General features: G+C 34.8%; 1 protein-coding gene across 2 annotated transcripts in view; it reads left to right on the plus strand.

The window, feature by feature from the left end:
- LOC107085319 (transmembrane protein 132B-like) overlaps window positions 1-23,597 on the plus strand; it is a 333,447-nt gene that overhangs the window by 301,125 nt on the left and 8,725 nt on the right. For both annotated transcript variants that reach the window (XM_015375581.1, XM_015375583.1), the window contains exons 7-10: window positions 15,784-15,989; window positions 20,061-20,124; window positions 20,466-20,597; window positions 22,149-22,226. In XM_015375581.1, coding sequence (XP_015231067.1) covers window positions 15,784-15,989; window positions 20,061-20,124; window positions 20,466-20,597; window positions 22,149-22,226 — 480 coding nt within the window. The remainder of the gene's footprint in view (window positions 1-15,783; window positions 15,990-20,060; window positions 20,125-20,465; window positions 20,598-22,148; window positions 22,227-23,597) is intronic.

A 23,597-nucleotide genomic window follows, 5' to 3' on the forward strand; every position in this document is an offset into this window, starting at 1 on the left:
TATATATATATATATATATATATATATATATATATATATATATATATATATTTTTTTTTTTTTTTTTTTTTTGCACCTCTTGTAAATATCCCTAATGTAAGTACAACATTGATACCTGCACCAGTTTTCAAACTACTTTGCTAATTGATGAAGTAGAACTATATTTTACACCATCACAGCAATCAGCGAATACCTGCAGCTGCAAACTGATTCTTCCATATGTCCTCAGGGCCTAAAATGAAATGCACCCTAGCTGTGACAGTTTCAATATGATGCCAATTTCCTGGTACAAGCCAACAGTAGTAGTAGCATTTAAGAAATAATCAATAACAGCTTGGGGAAAATGGAAGGTAGTCTTATGTTGGAAATGTAATATCTGCTTTCTGGTTGTAAGTGGATTGTCTGGATGTTATACATCAGTAAGCTGTTATTTTCTTCAAGTGCAGATGAAACGAAACAAAGTTACAATTAAATACTGCATGATAAAAACATGAATAGCAGTATTTAATCTGTCAATAACATATTATGCAGAATATGATTCTGCCTATTAGTTATATCTACATAGCGCCTATTTCTATAGTGAAAATGGTTTGAAAATTGTCTCTTTCGTATCTGCCATTGTGTCTCTTGTTTTTTCCACACAAAACACTCACAAACACATGCACACAGTGACACAAATCAATGTTTGACTGAAGGAAGAGTACTTCAGTTCAGTTTATTTATTTAGCACCAATTCACAAAACGTGCCATCTCAAGGCACTTTACAGAGACAATTCAACCAGATCATATTCAGATCTGTTCAAAGTTTTCTAAGGAAATTAGCTGATTGCATCGACTAATTGACTTGAAGGCAATGCCTCACATCAAGCATGCTTGCAGTAGTAAAGTATTAAAAGTAGTGATGAAACAAAATTCTAAAAATGCTCTTAAAAATGCAAACTTGCAAATCTTTACCTTTATCTACCCTTTGAATTATGAAACACTGCAAAGACTTAAATATAGGACAGCAACTCATGAAAAAGTTTAAATTTGTTTTCCTCCTCAACTTTTATAAATTTTTACCTGCAATTCCACAGGAAATGCTCATGTAATTCATTTTTATTCTGTCTATAGGGACCATGATCTCCAACACCATTACAGGATTTCTGTGACTTTACTTTAGCTCCACCTGTGACTGCACTTGAGCGGGAAGCTTGTCTAACTCATTCAGACTACCTGGAACCTGATTTCTTAGTCTGCACATGTTGTCAGCAGTTTCTTTTTTTTCATGTGTAGCAAAAGGCACTCTGGCTGCTGACAGCAGGTTTACTTTTACTGAGCTGGTATTTCCAGACATCCCTGGCGAGGTTAATGCAAGTAAAGGGTATTGTGTAAATCAATGAGGAATATCCCATTTCATATTTGTCGTAACTAAGGGGATCTTATGTGTTCGGAATGGTTTCTTCGAATATTTTGGCATGTTGTGTTCTTGACCAATGCTTTTCTATTTTTTTATATTTTTAAAATCTCAGATTTTTTCCCCCCATTCCTTCAATGCCAGTTTCATCAAAATAAAAAGTAAAAACGTAGAAAAAAAATTGTTTAGAAATGTTAAAACCACAACATTTGTCCTGGTCAATTCTTGTTTCACCTTAAAATGACATTTTTCTGCATGTGGCAACAAAAACATGTATTATCGATAAAATTATTTAAAAAATATGTAATATTTAGTTACTAACACATTATTTTGCATAGATTTTAAATTGGAGACAAAGTCGCTATCTAGTTGAAAACACCCAGAGGAAAGGAAAAACTGAAATGAGATGTCCAAAATGTTTAATGTACTTCTCCTATACAACTATGGGATATGTGTGACACAAAAGCAGACTGAGCTTTATTTCTCCTGTGCCTCTTTTTTTTTTCTTCCTGGAGCAAAAGGATGAACATTCTCAGAGTTTCTCAAAACTTGTGTCCATTTGTGATCCCAAGCAGAGAAATCAGAGATTTCTCTCTGTGAACTCGGTTTACTCTCATCACAGCCTCCATATCCTTTTTTTGAAAGCATTAAACACAAGATTCATAGAATTGATTTCACAATCAAAACGCTATGCAACACTAAAATACAGTTAGATGAATTAGATGTTTCGGTAAAATAACTGTCAGGTAAATCTCCTGGTCAAGATCTGGGAATACATAATATAATTATTACCAAAGCATTAAAATAATGTATTGAAAAAGATTATTTTATGCCAACTATGAAACAAGGACTCATTGCATTATTACCAAAAACCTGGAAAAGACAAAAGATATGTCGATTATCTGAGCCCAATAACTTTATTGAATGTGGATTATAAATTATTCACCTTTATCTTTTCCAATCGACTAAAAAAACTGATTTGAGACAGTTCAGGAAAATATAGTAGAATTCATTAAGGATAATTCTATACACAACAATAACCAGTTGGTTCTTGACTTAATAGACTATAATTCATTTATTGAAGATAAAGGCTTTGTTTTATTTTAAGTTTCTACAAAGCTTTTGACTCTATACAGCATCCCTTTATAATTTAATCCTTAGAGCATTTTCGCTTTGGTAAAACGTTAATGAAAGTGATGTATTTAATGTAACAGGATATTAATAGTTTAGTCCCTCTTTCTTTAAAGGAACAAGCAGATTAGAAGAGCCATGGGGAATCTGACTGGGTTGCCTCTGCTCTCCATTATTTTTTATGACTGCTTTTCTTTTTAATAGCCAAAATATTGAGCCTTGAATGTATTTTGCTATCATCTGATACAGTAATAACTCAGCTCGCTGATGTTACTCCTATTTTTCTGAAAGATAGAAAAAAAAAAAACAGAACACTTTAGTTATAAAAAAAAGATGCCTCTGGGTTTTACTTAAATTTATTAAAATGTGAGTTAATGTCAATACATGATTATCAATAGGGCACTTTATATGGGATTCAAGTGAGAAGAATAAATAAAATATTTAGGCATGCCCATAAAAGATTATATGATTTGAATATTTTTCCTCTCATAAAAAAAAGTAAATACATCCTTTATTCCTGGCTACAAAGATATATGTCCATCTTTTGGATGAATTTTGATCACCAAAGTGGAGACACTCTTGATTTACATATGCCATTTATTTTTTCACTATTGCTCGGTTGGGCGACAGTGGTGTTGGATGCTGGAGTTTGCCCTGGTTCTGGGTTGAAGCCCCAGCTCTGGCTTTCCATGTCCTTGTGCTCTTGGGCAAGTGACTTAAACTGCATGTGAAGAGAACTGATGGTGATCAGAGGGCCTGTATACGACAGCTTTGCTTCTGTCAGTGAGCTCTATGGCAGCTGTGGTTGCAATGTGGCTTGCCATGATGGTGTGTGAGTGAGTGTGTAGCTGAATGGTAGTGAATGTGGAAATTCAAGTTTGACAAGGGATGTCATTTAAATCTCAACTATGACTCCTGTAATTTTAACGTCTCACTTGATTTTTGTTAGTTTTCTAAAATAGTAACTAAATGAAGCTGAGATGAGAAACTCAGATACGTCTCATGAGGTTTAGAAGAGCAGGCGTAGAGGAGTAACACTTTCTTATGATAATAAATATGGTGGAGAAGCTCAGAGAGCTATGGTATGATTTTACCTCTGATATTTTTTCTCATATTAAAGACTTGATGAAAAGATTATTTGAACTTCCACTTTAAAAATTTGCAGCTGAGCAATTTGGAAAAGTAGCAACAGGGCAGCCAAAGTTATATAGAAATATAAATCTTGGGGGACTTCTAAAAGAGGAAATGCTAACTGGTACCCTGATAGCAGATTTATTTCCTCCCTTTTTTAAGGGAAATAAATAAGGAATTTTATTTAAGTACTTCCATTAGAGGGATAAGAAAACTGGTGTAATTTTCTTTTTCTTTTTTGCAAACTCAAGTTGGTGGCAGATCAAAAATAGTAAATTCAAAAAGTAAAATACATTTGTGTAATTGTTTACAAGCTGCCTTAAGAATGTAACCCAGTTATTAGACTTTAAAGTTGCTTTAAGGTGCATTATTATAACAGCAAGAGTGAAGAGAAGAAAACTATTTTTAAAAAAATAGGGCAAGGGCAAGAGACAGGTGGAAGCTGAATAGATCTGAGCACAATGTGAGATAGTAAGTATCAGATAGAAATCCAGTAAGTTACAAATTAATGGAAGTTGTGACCAGTGCAGTCAAAATCAGGTGAGTTGAAAAACCTGGTTAAAGCAGCTTAACCAGAATAGATTTATATGTCATGTATATATATGTCATATAGTATGTATATCAGAAACACTGTAACTCGTAAAGACTGTAACTTAATCCTTGTTTTCATTGTTTCACTCCTACAAATAAAACAAGAGCCTAAATTTTCACTCATCTGATTTTATGTTTTCATAAAAACAAATGAATGCTGCTAATGTTTGAGAGAACAATGCCTCTGAATGTAACAATTAAATTGCAGTGAAATCGCTGGTAGCAGCTGAAATGGGACACAGCACATTGGTCTTTTGACTTAAAAATAAACACAGAACCACAATACTACAGAATACACTACCCCAACAAAATGATCTCCAACTCTATTGAAACCTATTAAACTGTTTTATTAATTTTTTACTTATGTGAAAAGCAAAAAAATCATGATTCCAATACAAATCAATTAAAACTGTTACAGCTGCATTTTTATTCACAAGACTTTATTTTTTATCTTGTTAGAAGAAAATATCTCCTTGAGGGTAAAAAGCGGTCCCTGCTTTTGGATTCACAAGTTGTAATCAATATCAAGGAGATGAGATTTTCATTTAGTTTCACATCGCTTTCCATCAACTAACCTTTTATTTCATTACTCACGGTAGATAAATGTTGGTGGGGTGAGAAGTCCAGCCTCCCTCCCTCACTAATGAACATATGAAAACGTCTGGCTAAACCTTTCCCTGCTCTGTAGTATATTGGCACTGATTTCACTCCTGAACCTCTACTTGCTCAGTTAGCACATTTATCCCTGACAGCAACATAAGCTACTGCAAAGTACAACATGGATATCAACTTCCCTCTTGTCAAATTCTCTGTAAGTGTAAACTGTCTTGTTAAGGCCCCTTGAGGTTTTGTCATCTCTGATTTGCGTATGAGCAGTTGTTGTTGACACAGCAGTATGTGCAGGTCAGCAGTGTCGCTGCAAGTAGGGGACAGATAGGGGACGAGCGCACACATCCACACAAATTAGTACCATTATCCTGACCTCACGGAAAGCCGGAGAGGTGAAAGGAGGGAAGATGGGATGAGGTGGTGAGAAGATGACAAATTGATCAATGAGGAGAGGAGAAGGGAGGACAGGTAGATAGATATGAGTACAAGAGAAAATAAAAACGGACAGGTGAATTTAGATGGATAACCATGCATCATGAATAGGTTTCAGTTTAAGGAAACATTTCCTTGTCATGGTTATGAATCCACACAATTTCTACAGCATTTTATTAAACCAAAATGGTTTATGTAGAATTTAATTAGCAGCACTTACTTGAGGGCTGCCAATTGAAACAATTCACACTCAATACTCACACAGAGGGATTCTAAACAGTTAGGTACTTTAGAAATTAATATTTCATTACAGAAACTACCTCATTAATAAAATTAGCATATTAATAATTATTACTCTCAAAACCTCTTTTATATAATAATGTGCTTAACATGAATCCATCTTTGACTGCTTCTCCATCAGTGTCAAGGGCTTTGTTGCCTATTTCCACCAGTTTTTAGATAAAGATAGGGCACACCCAGACAGACATTCTAAGGGCAATTTAGCAACAAATACCAATACTGGTTGAATAGAAAATGAGTAAATGAAAATAATTTCTTAAATTATTCACAATAGCAGGAATACAACAATGGCTAGAAAAGATGATATGGTATTTACCAAACCCTGATTCGTGAGCAGCAGTGGTTCTCCATCCTAGTCCACAAGTACCACTACCCTGCATGTTTTTTATTTCTCCTCACTGCCACATACCCGACTTATATGAAGGAACAATTAAAAGGGTTCTTCAGCATTTGAAGGCTGTTGATGAGGTAATGCAATCATTTCAATCAGTTGTGCTGAATCTAAATAATCTAAGCATCTAAAACATGCAGGGTTTAGTAATTGTGGAGCAGGTTTAAGAATTACTAAATTACGTCAATATAGCCCTATAGCCTGCAATCCAAAAATTATATATTTAGCTTTTTTTATTTTACATGTACATTGTTTTACTAAATCCTTAACGGAAAAATTCAAAATTGCAGTTAAAGACATTTACATATATTTTAGATAGAGATGCATAGAAAAATAGATATTACTGCAATAAAACAAAGCTGAAATGAAGAACACCAATCTACTTCAGGCTCTTTTGTATTCAGGTGCAGTAACAGAAAATCGCCTCACCTCTCTAAAAATTGTCCTTCCTCATGTTTTAACACTGATATGCACTTCCACCTCTGTTGACGGGAATATGTGTATAACCTTCAGAAACCAGCATCAAATTGATTGATGTCTGCTTTGTTTCTTTAAACTCTGACATTGCATTTTCTTAAACTGCAGTTTTACTGCATGTAAGAACTGTCACACTAAGTTAATTTCCACACCATGACCTGCTCAAAACTGCAAAAATAATAAACTTTAACGACAAACAGAACTGAGCCTGCAGGTGGACGGTCACAACGTGAAGATGAAATTTATATGAAAGCATGAAAGTCAAAGGGACATCGTAACAGAAAAATGGAGAATTGAAAAGTTGAGAATGTTGTCTAAAACTTGATTATAAATGTGAAAATAGAATAAATACCGAAAATCCTATTTTCTTTATAGTTAGTATAATTTTAACCCGATAATTTTTGTTAATGAGAAAGGGTGTACATATGTGCAATCACACCGTGTGGGATTATATAGATATGTTTTACACTCTACAGCTGCCTTATTAAATAAAATGTATATTGATTCTTAATAAGTTCATTTTTTTGTCCTAATCAGGAAGCAACTCTCTGATATTCACATACACCCCCCCCCCACCAACACACAATCTTTTGTTTGCTATTTGTAGGGAGAACGATGTGTTGACTATCATTAATTTCTATGATTTCCTATTCCTATTGATTTCAGTCATTTTCCAATCTTTCTATGCCTTATCCCTGAAAACAACTCTAAACCTAAGCATTAACACTGCAAACATAACCCTAACCTTAAAGGTATTGTGGAAGATTTTCTCCATTTTTTTTTAAAGACACACAGTCTCAATAAAAAAAAAACAATTAATATGCACAAGCCTGTACCCGCTCCCGAGAGGGAATGCCTATTAAACGCCTATGAGATCATGCACCAGCCTATTTCTCCTCATTCACGCTCTATTTAATATTTGCTATTCTCATAGCTAATTCAAGCGAACTCAGTTAACTTCCCGTTTCGACTGATGATCACTGCTTTTTGCTCCCCACTGGTCACGTAACTCCTCCTCCACTGCGCCTGTGCTATCTTTATTATTAGTTATTAGTCCCCGCTGTCGATTAGCGACAGCCTATGGTGACAGTGGAACACTGTGACAGCAAATCCCACGATACTTTGCAAGGAGAGCTCTCTGTGCAAAGCATTCCGGGATTCCCTGGATTCCTTTCTTTTCTTCTCATACACTTCAAAGACAGTTTTTCTCTTACGACCCTCGGCCATTTTCCAAAAACCATGGTGAAAAAGGTGAGCTTCAATGACTGTCTGCATCCTTAGCTCACCACACATATACGCCTGAAAGTGAGCATGCGCAGGAAAAGATAGCTTACATGATGAGCATGTAGGACGACCTTAATGAAACATATCACCTAAATGATTGACTTGTAGGAGGACCACTTATTTAGATGATCCACCTGGAAATAAAAGATTGTCCTCTATACCTTTAAGATAAACACAATTCACACCTTACTCCTAAACCTAACTCTGTCCTTACTCTGATGCCCAAACAGGAGCACACACACACACACATTCAGAATGCAGTTTCACACCTTCCCATTTCCATTCCTTTTTTCTCTCTCTTAGTCTAATTTATTTATTAATGACATTATTAAAGGAGTCTCCACATGAGTCAGTTACCGATCATACCCCATGGGTGTGCCTGCTGGGTGATCTTTAAATGTGTGTGTGATCAAAGTTAGTGTGCTTGTGAATGATGTGAAAAAGAGTGCGATCATATCCACAGATAACGAAAACACTTTTTTTTTTCTTTTTACACGTTAAAGTGGCTAAACTAACTTGTTTTGCCTAAAACTTTAGGTTACTTGTTGCAATGACATTGGAGATTTCTAAGTACCAGTCGAAATAAGTCAAATACATTTCACTTAGGCGCAATATAATTGTATAATCCTTTTTATTAATGAATTAAAATTCTTTATTAACTTGGTTTACTGAATTCTCTATATGCCATTGGCTCAATTGTAGTATCAACTGATCAAATTATTTCCTTAAGACAAATTATTTTATGGTTGAAAACAAAGCACTACAAATATCATACTGTAGCTGATTTAGCTTAACAAATGTTGTAGGGAGTTTAATGTTTGAAAAAAATCTACTGCCATACCTTTTAGAATAGCTGTGTGTCAGAAGGAAATGCTCTGATGTTAAATACTGTGAATGGACATGATATAGTTGGAAGATTTGGCAAGAAAAATGTCTAAGTCTTATTCAATGTGCATATTTATCAAACACATATCTACACTGTACATGTTAAACATGAGGGGCCTTTATAATAATTTGCTAAAAGTTTCTCCATATTTGTGTTTTTGTATTATTATTTTCATTTTAAAAACCTTCAAATAAGAAAATCCAACCTTAACATTGGTTGTACATCTCCAGCCTATTTCAGTGCTCTTATACGTGACAACAATGTGTTTTGGGGTTGGTGCCAAAGTATATATTAGGTGTCTACTGACATTAAGAAAGGGAAGTGAAAGCTGAGTTTGCACTTGTATGTCCTTTTTAATATAACATGCCTCATTGAAATATACTTAAGCAGTGTAAAATAATTTCCATTGGTGCTGATAAAGCTTTTCCCCTTCTATAAACTAATGTATGTGCATATACAGAAATTAAATTTTTGCTTTATTCAAAATAAAAAGATAATCTAGAAGAAATATATTGCAGACATTTTCACATGTAGCAAATCTTTGCAGTCCACTGCTTTAGTTTGTTTTACATTATTTAATTTATTTGCTGCGTATCTCTTTTGAGGGCCAGAAGGGGGAATACATATTTGTACTCAATTACAATCATTTTTGTTTGCTGGGATTCTTAATTTTATGTTATGCATTCAATCACCAGCCCATTATCATAGATCAAAAATAACACTGAGGTTTTTTACTTTATTATCTTAAATAACACTAAAACTAATTTAATAGTGTTAAATATAACACTAGCCACAGTCAAAAACCCCATTTATCTGTTTGTTGGGACACAGTGATGTTATTTGTCATGGGAATTAATGCATCACAGTTGTTTAAAGTAGCAATTATTAATTTAATTTAATCTGAAGACATTAATAGACTATTTTTTGGAAAAAATCCAAAGCAGTGAAACTCTATTTCACCATACAAATGGCAAAATAAAGGTTCAAGTTGCCTTAATGGTCTGGCTGTTGACTCAGTACCAAGCTGTCTGTGCTAGCCTTGGCATGAACTGTTTTTCCTTTTCCATTTTTTTTTATGTATTTCTGTGAGCAATTAAATCTATCCTCTTAACCTCTACTGTAAACTTCCATGAAGTTCATCCATGTTTTATGTATAGGTATTATAGGTATAGGTAACCTGTGTAGTAAAAATACTCATTATATTAATTCCATCTTCTGCCAAACAATAAATCACAAATTCAATTGAAACATTGTGATAAAACTGTTATAAAGAAAAAAAAAACTGTTGTCCTCTAAAATTCACTTCCCTTATGTTTTTTTTTTTTTTTTTTTTCATTTAAATGTTAAATGCTATTACATAGATTTCTCTTTTCTCCTTTGGGTTAAGTAAAAAAAAATCATTGACCTCTTAAATAGTTTAGTTTAAGGCTGATATCAATAAGCTAACACATGTTTATATATATATATATATATATATATATATATATATATATATATATATATATATACCGGTATATATTAACTCCCAGGCAGATATATCCTTAATAGATGCACAGGGAAGAGAATAGTCAAATTCTATTTTATTCTGTATTTCATCTATTCATTAAGCTTCACTTAAAATTTGTTATATTTTTTTCCTTATATTTAAACCTTAAATTTGATTTTGAAAATATAGAAAAAAGAAGCAAAGAGTAGAAAGAAAAACTGCATTGCCTTAATCAGCTGCACCATATATGCGTATCACACTTTATTCTTGTTAGCAGCCAGTGTTTGGCATCTGCTGCAGGGTTATTACCACGGGAAAGGCCAAGCAGTGGAACTGCCTTTACAGAGGTCAGACATCTGTTCGTTTTCATACTACGCCCCTAATGTTTACATCCACTTAAGCTTCCCTCACTAAATGTTATGAAACCATGTAGTGTAAAATTGAGAGGGCAAAAGCTGACATGGTACAAGCAGGTAATCAAAAACCTGATTAGTGTTCTGTTGAACAAATAGGCTGGACAGAGCCCACTTACAGGTTCACACTAATTTGTCCTTGGTTGAACTGAGCCCCCGAGATGCATATTATTACTCTAACAATGAGGTTACCTTTGAAGCAGTTTTAGTGATATTATCGGCAGGTTTTAAAGTTTTAAAGATTTACCCTGTAGATAATTTATAGGTTTACTTTTATATTTCAACATGCAATTGTTTTAACAGATGCTCAAATATTGTTTCACTTTTTTTTTTTCAAGCAGTCATATTGCAGTTAGTTCAGTAGGTTTTAATCAGTCTTTTGCACCTTTTCAGTTTTTAAGCCGTCCCTCAGTAAGTTAAAAGCATTACAAAATTCATTTTCTAATCAAGTTCTTAGATTGTTTTCCTTAGTTTAAAAAAATACTCCTTTATTATTATGAGAGTTTTAATTGCGTAGCTCTTTTGATCATCTTTAAGGTTGGGCCAAGTTCCAAAAATGAAGATTGTATTGTTGTCTTCATCTCTGGAAAATTTTAGTGTAATACCATCTCAACATTTTTACATTTTTTAAGTCTTTGCGTCCCATTTATAACTGTAGGATTCTGCATTAAGGTTTGACTAAGGTTAAGTTTAAATTCCAAGAAAATATCTAATACTACACAATGATACTTTCCTCAAAACCTGTAAAACAAGCCTCTTCAGTTCCAAGCCTCAAGGGCTGATGTCCTGCTTCTGTCATATAAGCCAAATGGCTGAATTACGTCCTTGGGATGGAGTAAAGTTCTTCAGATTCCTGCTAATGAACTGATTATATAACCCAGGTGTTGCTGAAGCAAAGGATATTACCCCTCAGGGACTAGAATTGAAGAACTCTGCCATAGAGGAAATATACGTAAATGCAAAAAATATTTGCAATCACTTTCAGATTTCAGAAATCTTTATTTTTTTGTGTGTGAGGAATGGAATAATATTTGCATATCATCCCCCGAGTAATTTGCTAATTTGGGGCATCAGCATATGTTCTGCATACTCATGAAGGTAACAGGCTAAGTTGATTGTTCTTACTGTGCGTATTTTAGAAAAGCAATTTGATTTGCACCTTTTTACTAGATGAGCTTTATGCCTGAACATTTTCTAAGAAATTTAATTGAATGTAATACATGTAAACCAGGTGAAGATCAGGTCTTTAATTTGTTTTCAGCAAGTATTTCATACAGAGAAATAAAAAGGATATTTGATTTAAATAAACAATAGCTCTGCTCAGATAATATAATCACACATTGTTGCAAATTTCCTAAAACAGAGAGAGATGCTGTTTGAAAAACCATGGGAATCAGTTTTAGTATTAGCCATATAAAATGGCTTCAATCTCTGAGAATAAATAATATGAATTTTCAAAAAATGAGGACAATTCTTGGCAGACTTGGCAGCTTCAAGCACAGCTTTAACTTCCAAATTCTAACATATTTTCAGAAATTTTTGAATTATTGCTTCAGTCTCTATATTATGTAAGTCATAGTCTTTTCTTTTTTTAAACATATAAACCCATCAAATTTAAGTATAATATTCATGATCAGATTTTCCCTGCTGTTCCGATTATCTCAACTGTAGGACAATTTAGGTACGTTTTTTCTATATTCTGTTGTAATGCCTAACTGTATGCACATAATATATCACAACTGCTGAATAAGATAATTGGACATAAAGTTATCTAACTGTAGAAAGAAGTTAGTTCTACTTCAACATTACAGCTTAGAACATGCAATAAAAAAAATCAACTATTACATCCAGATACTTAAGTATCTCTCACACTAACATAAGCATATATGCACACATACACACCCACACACTCAAGCCTAGGCCACAATAGGACCCTTCAAACGGACATATTTGGGGCAGTTTTGACTTATATCCTTATGCAAATAACCATTCTAATTTGCATTGGGCCTTGGAACATTTCGGGAAAAAAAAACTTCAATCCAGTCCACACTTTCCTTTTATTTTAAACTCTTAAGACCTTTCTCACAAAGACAGAGAAAACAAAGTCAGAAAGGTACAAAGTAAAAGATGATATCATACAGTAACTTCTTACTGCCATTTGGATGACTTACTTAAGGCTACATCAAGCACAGGCAATAACAGCACAATCCTTTGCAGTAGAGTAATTTAAATAAATATCTCTCAAAGTGACCCCAAAACAGATTACAGTTTCATTGTTAAATTCATATTATTTAAATTCTTTTTTTCTCCAAAAGTTTTGTTAAAACCTCAGTCGCCATAATATCTGTTACTTAATCTCTTTCTGTATGTTTAGAACTGCATATTTCCTCCATAACCCTCTTCATTGTTTGAGTTTTGGTGTTTCGCTATTAAGCTTACTTCTCAGCTGTCACTACCCATCTCTTAATTACACACTTTCGTTGTGAAGAAAAGCAGAGTGTAAATGGCTATTAGAGAATGTTTGACTCCGCACTTTTACAAATTCAAAATGACAGGCCCAGAGATAAGATGCTAACTTCAGAGCGTTTGCGTGTCCAGGCACCTGCCAACCACTCTCTCCATCAACTCGCTATTATCTCAGCTGCCAGCGAATAATATATGTGGCTTCAGACGGCTAATGACAGTACTTTAGTGCTTGATTGTGCCTGTGTGAACGTGTGGGTCAGAAAATAAAATGTGCCTAAATTACAGCCATATGAAACTATGTGAAGAGGCGATTGGCCTATGTGGGTTTCTTAAACGACCAACACTTGGGGCTTAATACCATCAGATAGATGGTTAGTTTGTCCCTCTGGGCCTTCCTTTATCCACTGTGTGGGCCCCAATTGGATGATAGCATTCCTAAAGTTAGATGGATTGGATTGCTTGAGGCACTGATATGAGTGGCAAAAGACTGGGGGAGAAGAGATGGAAGGAGCGCACAAAGAAAAGTTTGCAAATGTAACATGAGAGTGAAGGAGATGGATGAATGGCTTTATGCTTAGAAAATGTATATCTGATGCAGACTAACAGAGAAAATTTCACACAAAGATTGGCAGAAGGAGGTGAACAGTAACTCTAAATTCAGACAAATCATTTGGCTTAAAGGGAAATGAATACAGATGTAAACAAATGACTTGGCCTAGGGAAATTGCAGGCAATGGGGTTGAGTGGGTGGTTGAGTTTTGGGACTTCTGGGCAGATTCTAGGGATGGGAAGAAAAGTTAAGTGAAGGATGGGTGCAGTTAATTCATTTTGTGGTCTGGAGATTAGGTGCTAAATGTACCAAAATTAATGAGAAAATCCAACATATTGAAATATTTTATAGACATTTTTTTTTTTCATTTAATGTTTAAGTTAGTTTCTATGTTGCTCAGATAGTTGCAAAGATTTCTAGAATGACTGAGACAAGTCTAAGGACTTTGCATTGCATCAACTTTTGCTTGTGACAAGAGGAAAGGGATTGATGGGTCGTAAAATCATACTGTACATATCTGCTTATTTACTATTCTAGTATTATTCCTGTGTTAATCATCCAAAGAAAAGCTTAGATGAGTGCCTTTTCCATCTAATAATTCCTTTAGTCCAATAAATAATTGAAATGGATACTTTTAAGTGTTGCTATAAAGGTTGCCGTTTTCTTCAGCACAGGTCATAACGTCTTTCTTCTGGCTACTCTACTCTGGCTAACTCTACTCTTCATTACTCTACTAGTTAAATTTTCTGCTTTAGATTTCGAAAAGAATACACAAAAAGAACAGACATGAATCTCAAAATGATGAAAACGTCTTATTTCATTAGTGTTCTTATTTCCTTATTAATTCTGTAATAAAGAGCATGTACTTTTCTTTCCACACTCTTGCTTTTGAACTTACTAAACTTAAGTTAAAGACCTCCTGCCTCTTCAAGAAAAAAAATTTTGAGCTATTTTTCAAACTTTTCTGGTTCGTCTGAAACGAATTTTACTAAGAAGATTTGCCAAACCAATGCTCTAAATTACACACATAGCGACCAGTCACAGCATGGTCCTCGACAATGACTTCTGTCCTCCTTAAACTTCACTGGAAACCAAACACTACTACTATAACCTTGCATTTCTCACACTTAATTATACCTGAAAAAAAAAAAATGATTTGAAGAATTCGTTTGGGGCACCAGCAGTCAAACATCCCTTTGATGTTAACAAGCGGTAAATCAGGTTTCAGAAGGAGAGGAAGATGAAGAAGGAGACTGTGCAAAGATGGGGGGAGGGTAAAACAGAGACAAATGTAAAAGAAATGGTCCAGCAGAAGAAAATAAAGGATGTTAAGATAGATATAAATAATGTCAGAATAAGAGAAGAATAGGAGAAATTGAATAGACAAAGCCAGCGGGAGCAGGTTGGGCACATTTCCTTTTATGCCGGGTCGATTGTTCGACCACAAAGGAAAAGTTGAAATTGAAAACTATTCCACATATAAAAAAAATACATTTGGCTTTGATGAATAAAATGGTAACCTCTATTCGGATAACGCATGAAACTGACATTTTTGGCGATGTGTAGAATCAGTATTGGTTCATAATTACAAAAATAAATAAATAGAAAAACATATATATAAAAAAAACATTTCTAGGACTATCTAAAATAATGGACAGTAAGCAAAACAAAAAATTACATTTTTTATTTAAAGAAAATATATATACAGTTATGGAAAATAATATAATTTTTTTGTTTACTGTAAATTTAGGGGTTTTCTTACCGCAAAATATTAATTTCCAACTAACCATAGAGATCATTTTGTGTACTTGCTTGTTAGACTTTTACAACACCACTCACTGCTTGTTTGAGTGATTGTGTCATTTTAGATTAAACAAGCAAGCAAGTCTTCTCTTTTTTTTCTTTTATGTTATGCATTATTCTTACATAACAATGTGTTCAATTACAGAAAATTAGCCGTGTTTTAAAGAAAAAAAGAGTGTGAGATTAACCTCCAAAATGCTGGTTCCTGTTCACTTTGGGGAAATATGAATTAAACACGACGTTAAGTAGTGAATGCTATTCTTGCTGTCAGAACAAAGATGGATTTGAAGATACGTTAAGGCATTAAGTGAATGTCTTGCCACTATTTCTACAGCTGGATTCACTAAATTAAATCAGTTAGATATTGTAAGACCTCAAACACATTCTGCTTCACACATCAGGCAAACTCATTTCTCCTGTTCTGCTCTCTGCTTAAGGTTTCTTCAAGGTGTGACCAGGTTTTGGTGAACGGCAAGGAAATGCGAGGTAGACAGTCCTTGGCAGTCAACTTTACCTACCTCCACCTGTCTGCTCAGCTGCTGCTCACTGTGTGGGTTCCAAAGCTACCTCTGCAGATAGATGTGTCAGATACCGAGCTGAGCCAGGTCAAAGGCTGGAGGGTGCCGATCACCACCAACAAGAGGTAATTTACCTGTCTGACCTCAGGGAGTGAGTGATGGGAGGGGGTGGAGATCCCACTGTGGAGGATGAAAGCATTTTGATCTGTGCTTTTCAAAAAATAAAAACTCTGATTCAGGCTCCAAAAGCGATTTCTCTGCTTGCATTCCCTCTGCATCTTTCATATACATTGCCATTCATTGTACCGTACGACAGATAAGGAAGACATTTCATCAATAGCATATATTTGAAAAAGTAGTTTAACATTTTAGCCGTTTTTTTTTTTTTTTTGTCCTTCTTCTAAACACTTGCTACTTAAAGCCTGACGTACACTGTACGATTTTTTTCAATCGTTGCACGCAGCTACAGCTCACACTGTACGACGTAACCGCAGGGTTTAAAGTTCACAGCTCAGGTAGACGCGATCTACCTGCTCACACTGTATGTGTAAAAACCACGTCAGACTCAGCTCCGCAATGAGATAGAGCTACTCTGACTCGTCTATCCAGAAGCCAAACGAGTAGAACGGGGATATGAAGCTCACCAGAGAGAAATGCACTGCCTTGGCAATTTGTGCAATTTTGTGTGCTGAAAGCCCCAAGAAGAAAAGGCGACAACCTATTTGGACAAAGACATGGCTGAGCAAACATGGCAACTAGGGTCTGTCAATTTTACAGAAAGAACTCGACTTCACCCGCACCCCGCCACGCTTCTGTGTTTTAGTCTGAGAGGAAGAAGAAGAATCCTTGTTTGCGTATGCGCACTGAGCGATTTCCCAACGACGGCTGACTGAATTTCAAACACGTTTGATTTTCTCCCGACCTCATTCCTAATCGGGAGGCAGTCGTGAAAGGTTGATCACCCTTCGTTACCCCCTGTACACTACACTATGCATGACGCACAATCAGACCGAAATTCGGCCCGATCGGAAAATTCATGCACTACTGGAAAATCAGCCCGAAAAGGGCAAAAAAATTGTACAGCGTATGCCCGGCTTAAGCAGGTCATTACTTTTTTATTTATTTACACACCATTAACTCACTTTTTTTGTATACAGTGTTTTTCTGAAGGATTTAAAACTCCTACTGGTGTAATATATGATATTTATGTGTTTTATGCTTTGCTTTTGCTCAATTTGTTATTACTGTAAATAAAGCCTTTTGTGTATGTTTTTTTAACAATGATGCTGCATGACCAGAAATGTGATTATTGTGGATGTGCACAGGGGGTAAACAAGGAATTAAGTCAGCAACTTCCAGGCAAATTGTGAAAATAATGAAGTAAAGTCTAAGATCCAGTTTGAAAAGGGGCAACAAAAATATTAGATTCCAATAGTGATAAGATTGTTAAGTGATTGAAAGACAGGATGAATGTGGGTGTTTTTTTTAAGTGTAAGTTAAAGCATTTAGATATTGCTGAGAAGTTGATTGATTAATGAGTTAACAGCCTTACTTATACTGATATTAATGCATTTCTTAGTCTCAACAGTGGGTCTAAGCGCAAACAACATAATAACAATAAATTTATAGATATAAACAGAGCAATCAGATGTGCAGCTTTCTTCTACAGCTGCTAAAATCCAAAATATCACTCAAGATTAGGCTTCAGTTCAGGGCTGATCAGCAAGGCAATTATTGGGGAAATAGTATTTTACATATACGTATCACATTACTTGGCAAAGACTGCTTATTATGATGTTGAAATTGATACAAAATGAAATATTTTATTAAATGTTAAAGATATAGTGGGTAATGTACTTTTATAATAAACTATTGGTTGTCCAGCATAACAATCTTTGTCACATGCTCACCTAACACATTGTACGTTCTTGATCCTTACGTGTTTCTTGTTTCTGCACTTCGGCACTTCCAGTGTTTATGTATCAAATGATTTTAGATTTAACCATTTACTGTAGCTCCGCAGCTTTTACCTTAAAGTAGAAAAGCAGGTAGGTTTGTCTATCAATTCAAAAAGTGACCTGGTTTCTAACCTACATTCCGGGAAAATTGTCTAATACATCTGGAACGTCTTTAATTATTTATTTATTTTTTTGTCTTTATATTTGATAAGCTAAACATTAGTATTTTCTAACTCTCCATTATTCTATCAAAACTAAAACTGCCAGAGAGAGAGAGAGAGAGAGAGCTGTATTAAAAAAAAAAATTAAAGAATTGGTAAGGATCCCACACAGATGTGTACAAAAATTGCTATTATTAAGCACTGTGGGTGCTTGGATATTAAAATGCTTTTAACCACAATGTGAGGTAAAAAAAAAAACATTTCAAAATGTATCGTCATTAAAGATGACTTTTTACCAAAATCAGTCAGACAGTGGTAAATAAAGACCAGACAGACATTGGTAAATAATGTATCTGTATGTAACTATCCAAACTATGTAAACTATCCAATCAAAGTCCAAATTATGTCATATTTCTTAAAAGGTTATATGGAGTTTGACCCATGGATGAAAATGACATGTTTATCTTTTCAATCAATTATACACATACAGTAATACAGATGTTTAAAAAAGAAGTTAGACACAGAAAGAGCAAAGAAGTTCCAGAAGATTTTTCAAAATAAGAGGGCGGCAGTCTGGATGCTTGAACAGATCCTAAATATATTAAGTTTTGCTTGCCCCGTTGCATCATTTGCAATGAAAAATGCAGAAGACAATGATTGTAATTGACATACATGAGGGGTAAGCATCCTGCTAGGTAAGTTATAAAATTAGTTAGTCAAGAAAGTAATTTTTTTAAACTAAGTTATAAAATTAGTTAGTCAAGAAAGTCATTTTTTTAACTAAGTTATAAAATTAGTTAGTCAAGAACGTCATTTTTTTGGGAGTGCCCAGCATAAAAAAATGGTCTCTACCTTTAAAAGATTGTATGGGCTTTGTCCCATCATCTTACTGTATCCTTTAATTTGCATCTTTTTATCATTTATTTATTTCATAATTTGAGTGGGTGTGTGGGCATGCATGTGCGTGTCACTTTTTCCTCTCTTGTGTCACTATTTAGATCCACACTTCTTCATGGTTATTCTTTTTTCTATGTGCAGTTTATGTTTTCTTTTACACTTGTATATACACATTTGTATCTACGTATGTGCTCCATAACTGATATGTTTTGTTTTATTCCCATCTTGCCATCATTCCACTCTGCTCTGCTGGGCCTATTTTTCAATTTTGCCAATTTCTGCTCAGGTGGCCACCAGCCAATATGTACAAGCTGTTTCACCCCCCCACAACCCAGCCAGTCCCCCCACAATACACCCAAACATCTCTATATCCCCTAACCACCATCTAAGAACCACCATCTACCTGAGTAAAAAACAAGAACTATTAGGGACACACTTGCAAACACGTGACATGGGCCCTGGGAAATGGAATAAGAATTTATGAAATATTACCAGAGCAACAGTGGAGCAGGGACAGTCATGAGAATCAGAAGTAGCTCTATGTGCTGACTAGATATTTCACATAGGGAGGCAGAGACAAAAGATTGTGTACTTATTTGTCGCTATTTGAGAAAGGAAAATCTATATGGGAACCTTGAGGGAGGGCTACAAATTTCCAACCACTGATAGAATATCCTGAGCACTCTTAGAGGAGGATTTGCTACCGATTTTGCTTTGGTTACTGTAAACTGTGATAGGTTTTCAAAATATGCTTTTTTGGGTGATACACAAAGAATTATTCATATATATAAATGTTATTCAAATAACTATAATCGTACAGGTGTTATGATTGACTCTGTTTCTGTTTTTGTGTGTGCACATAGTTTGACAAAAGAACTCAGCTTTTAACTTACGTTACTTTAAAAAATGTAGCCAGTTTTTAATTTCATTCACCAGGAGAAGAGCAAATAAAAAGTATCCCATTTTCAATAACATTATGTAAGAACACATCAAATATATCTGTAATAATATCAAATATATACTTTACTTGAAGAGTACAATCTGTAAATGTAAATATGGATTCGAAACTGAGTTAGTCTTTGTTTACAAATTTACTTACAAGACAAGTTCATGCTATGGATTAGTTGGGGCTGAGTCTTTTCAATTTTCAATCTTATTTTTGTTTTTTCTCTTCTCACAGACCCACCAGAGACAGTGAGGATGATGAAGATGATGACAAAAAGGGTAAAGGCTGCACCCTACAGGTATCAATTGATTGAAGTTTTATTGTTCTGTTCTTTTTTTGGACGGAATATGATTTGAATTTGAGGTTTTAAATTTAGTTAATAGGTTGTTGTTTTTTTTTTTTTTTGGTTATTTGCCTTTAATCAATTCCATTAACTCATTTATGCAGAGATTTAGGTGAAACGTAAAATATGATATGCCTTATAGTGGTTGTTTATGCCCTATGATAGATGTATCATACTGTAGTTTTCATAACAGATTACAGCTCCTTAAAATATCAGTTCATTGAATAGGTTATTATTTGCACTTAAAAAGATGCTCCCACCCTATGCTCACACACCCTCCTCCTTTATCCCTTCAGTACCAGTACGCTGTGGTGCGAGTCCTCACTCATTTTGTTGCTGAAGTCTCTGAACCTGGAGGGGAGATGGTCTACATGTTGGGTACCGACTGGCAAGCTGATATCACTCCTTTGGTATTGGACCAGTTGAAGGTAACTGTAGAAAACCCACATATCTTCCATATATACATCTTCCACATATATATATATATATATATATATATATATATATATATATATATATATATATATATGTAGGTTTGAATGTGTGTGTTGTGAATGTTAATACCTTTCTCGATAATCAGTGGAAATAGGTAGTTTTAAAACATTTTTGAGAATACCTGACAACGTTTTTGCAAGCTTACACTTTGACAAATCATGTTTTTGAATATGTTCCAAGAATTTAAGGTTAAAAGGCTTTTTTTCACCATTACCCTCATCAGAGTTAAGGCTGGGTCTCGGCTTCTCCAGCTTTTTTAAATTACTACTAATCGGAGAAAATAACAACATATGGCTTAGCTTGAATATGAATCTTGCAGGGATATGAATACATTTCTGGCTCAAGTCAATTAAATTACATTTCAATCAATTTATTTATAGAATGTAGTTTTACAGGCACTTTACATTGAGAAAATACATTTAGTGCAATCGTACAGATTCTTGGTCAAATACATTCATTCCAAAATGTCTAATTAAAGAGTCTAATTAAACAGTCCACCCAAATTCTTTAAGTGATCAACTAAAAGAAGTCAAACCATTTGCTTCAAAAAGTCCAACAGTTTGTTTCGGATTACTGCCTTCGGCCGATGTAGTTCTTGTGATTGAGTATAAAGCGACCGTGAACAGACCATTGGGGTGAGTTATTGACTTTGTGGCAATCTCTGATGTCGAGCATGCATGTAGCAACAGTGGAAAAGAAAAATACCTTTTTCCAGGAAGCAACTTCCTGCTGAACCTGACTGAGTTTCAGAGACATTCTATTACGCCCGACAGGGAGTTTAAAAAGACAGCGTTTAACAAAATTACACAGAAGTGCTGATCTATGGGTGTTTTACGTGCTAAAGAAATTTGAAAAGTAAATGGCTTTTATAGCTCCTTCAGCCCTTTCATTTGAGAGAAAAAAACAACAACTGAGCATAGACACCCTGAGACTCTTTTTTTAAGGCCATGGGACTAAAGAAAGCACATACTGTATAGTAATTACGGTAAAAGCTCAGTCTGCTGTATGCTGTAACTTTTCTAAGATAGAGAGAGGGTTACCAACTGAAACCACTCTAGAGGGAGAACAATAAGTTGTTGGAACCTGTAACTCAGGTGATGAACCCTTCAGGACAATGTCAAAGCTAAACAGAATTCTAAGCCAGGTGTACTGCAGCTTCCATGAAAAGAGAAATAGAGGGCATTTAAAAGCCTGAATAACAGCTAATAAGGACAGGTTTGACAGTAGTAGAAAGTTGTAGCAGAATGAAGAAAATGGTCATTTTGTCCTGATGCAGCGGCCAAATAATACAGCAGCATAACTACAGAAACATCTTGGAACAACCCTATAAAGTCTTCACCTCTATAGCTTTAGTGTATAGTGAGCTTAATCAAAAAGGAAGGTTAAAAGCCTATACTTTGAAGGAAAGGTTACTTCTAGGCTGCGTTCTTTTATGTCCCTTGTACCATAGTGTTCCTAGTTTTCATTCTTTCTTGCTCAAACAGGTAGAAGATCCTCGCATTGCCAGGCTTGTAGATGGGCATATTTTAATGGGACGGGATCTAGGTATCACCACTATACAAGTGAGTAAGATTACACTAATTTTTCTAAACGCAATACGTTGTTTTCTCTCTTGCTCTCCTTTTTTTTCGTTGACAATCTGCTTTAATTAATGCTTTTTGTAATGCTGTATTTGTACATTGTACACTGAGTAAATCCATTAACGAAAAAAAAAAGTAAATTTTCACCAAGTCCAAAAAGAATTAGGGTACGTTCACATAGCAGCCTGAATCTGGGACTTTCCCCAACAGTGCAAAGTGATATCATTTTAACACACTATACTATTTCTTTCTTATACAACCCTTTCTCCTTGTTGCCTGCTTTACAATTAGCCCCAATCAAATATTGCTCATGTTGCTTTAACATCCTGATGGGATATCTTGCAGTTATCCACATACAGAGATGGGCCATTTAGGCTCTGCTGCATTTAAACATACTTGAGATTATACAGTAAGGACCACAAATCCACGAGTCCATTGTAATGTTTGATGGTCCATCAAGTCACAGTGAGTGAATGAATGCACAATTTAGTATTCCACATAAGATTTTTCAGAGCCTATGAACTTTTTTTTCACATTTTGTGATGTTATAATTTCAAATTATTATAGATTGAGGTTGTATCTGGAAAAAAAAAAAAAAAGTAGTTTTTGCATAGAAGAAGAAAAAAAAACCCATGTTAGTTAAAAAGAAAAAAAAACACTTTGTAGTGTTTAGAGCTAGGTCTTTTCAGTTATGTCCCTACCAGCTTTGCACATTTTGTGAGGAAAATCGTACACAACTCTTCTTCGCAAAACAGCTCAACACTAACCAGAATAGACTAGTGAAGATTCTCAGTCATCCAGGTCATAGTCATTCCAAAACAAAAATCTATGGCTTTGTTTCCAAGTTTGAAGATGTTTCACTTCCCATCCAGGAAGCTTTTTCAATTTAAAATGTCAGAAGTAGTGTTGAGTTTGAGGCTTTATAGAGTGTACCAAAAAGAAAGCCTTGTTTTGGCTTAGAAAACATGCAAATTTAACTGGACGAACGGGTCCAGGTTCTTCAATTCCATCTATATACACTTATTTGTCTTGGTCAAATGTACAATATAAAAATGAGAAAAGGTTTAAAAATTCTTCTCCTAGGCAGTGTATATTATAAATCTTCATCCATCCATCTTCTGCAGCTTCTCTGTCCCGTTCTCTGGGGGCCGGCGCTTGTCTTGGGTCAAAAAGTGGGGTACATCCTGAACAGATCCCAATTTGTTCGTAGGGCAGGATATTATAAAGCTACTCTAAAAAATGTGTATTTAAATGCATAAACAAGTATGACAGATCTTACAGAAAATAAGTGGTCAGTGTGTGTGTTTGTCAACTAATTTGGCACTGAGTATAGGGCAAACACAAGAGACCGTC

The sequence above is a fragment of the Cyprinodon variegatus genome, unplaced genomic scaffold (assembly GCF_000732505.1).
Source record: "Cyprinodon variegatus isolate N-32 unplaced genomic scaffold, C_variegatus-1.0 Scaffold121, whole genome shotgun sequence".
NCBI lineage: Eukaryota > Metazoa > Chordata > Actinopteri > Cyprinodontiformes > Cyprinodontidae > Cyprinodon > Cyprinodon variegatus.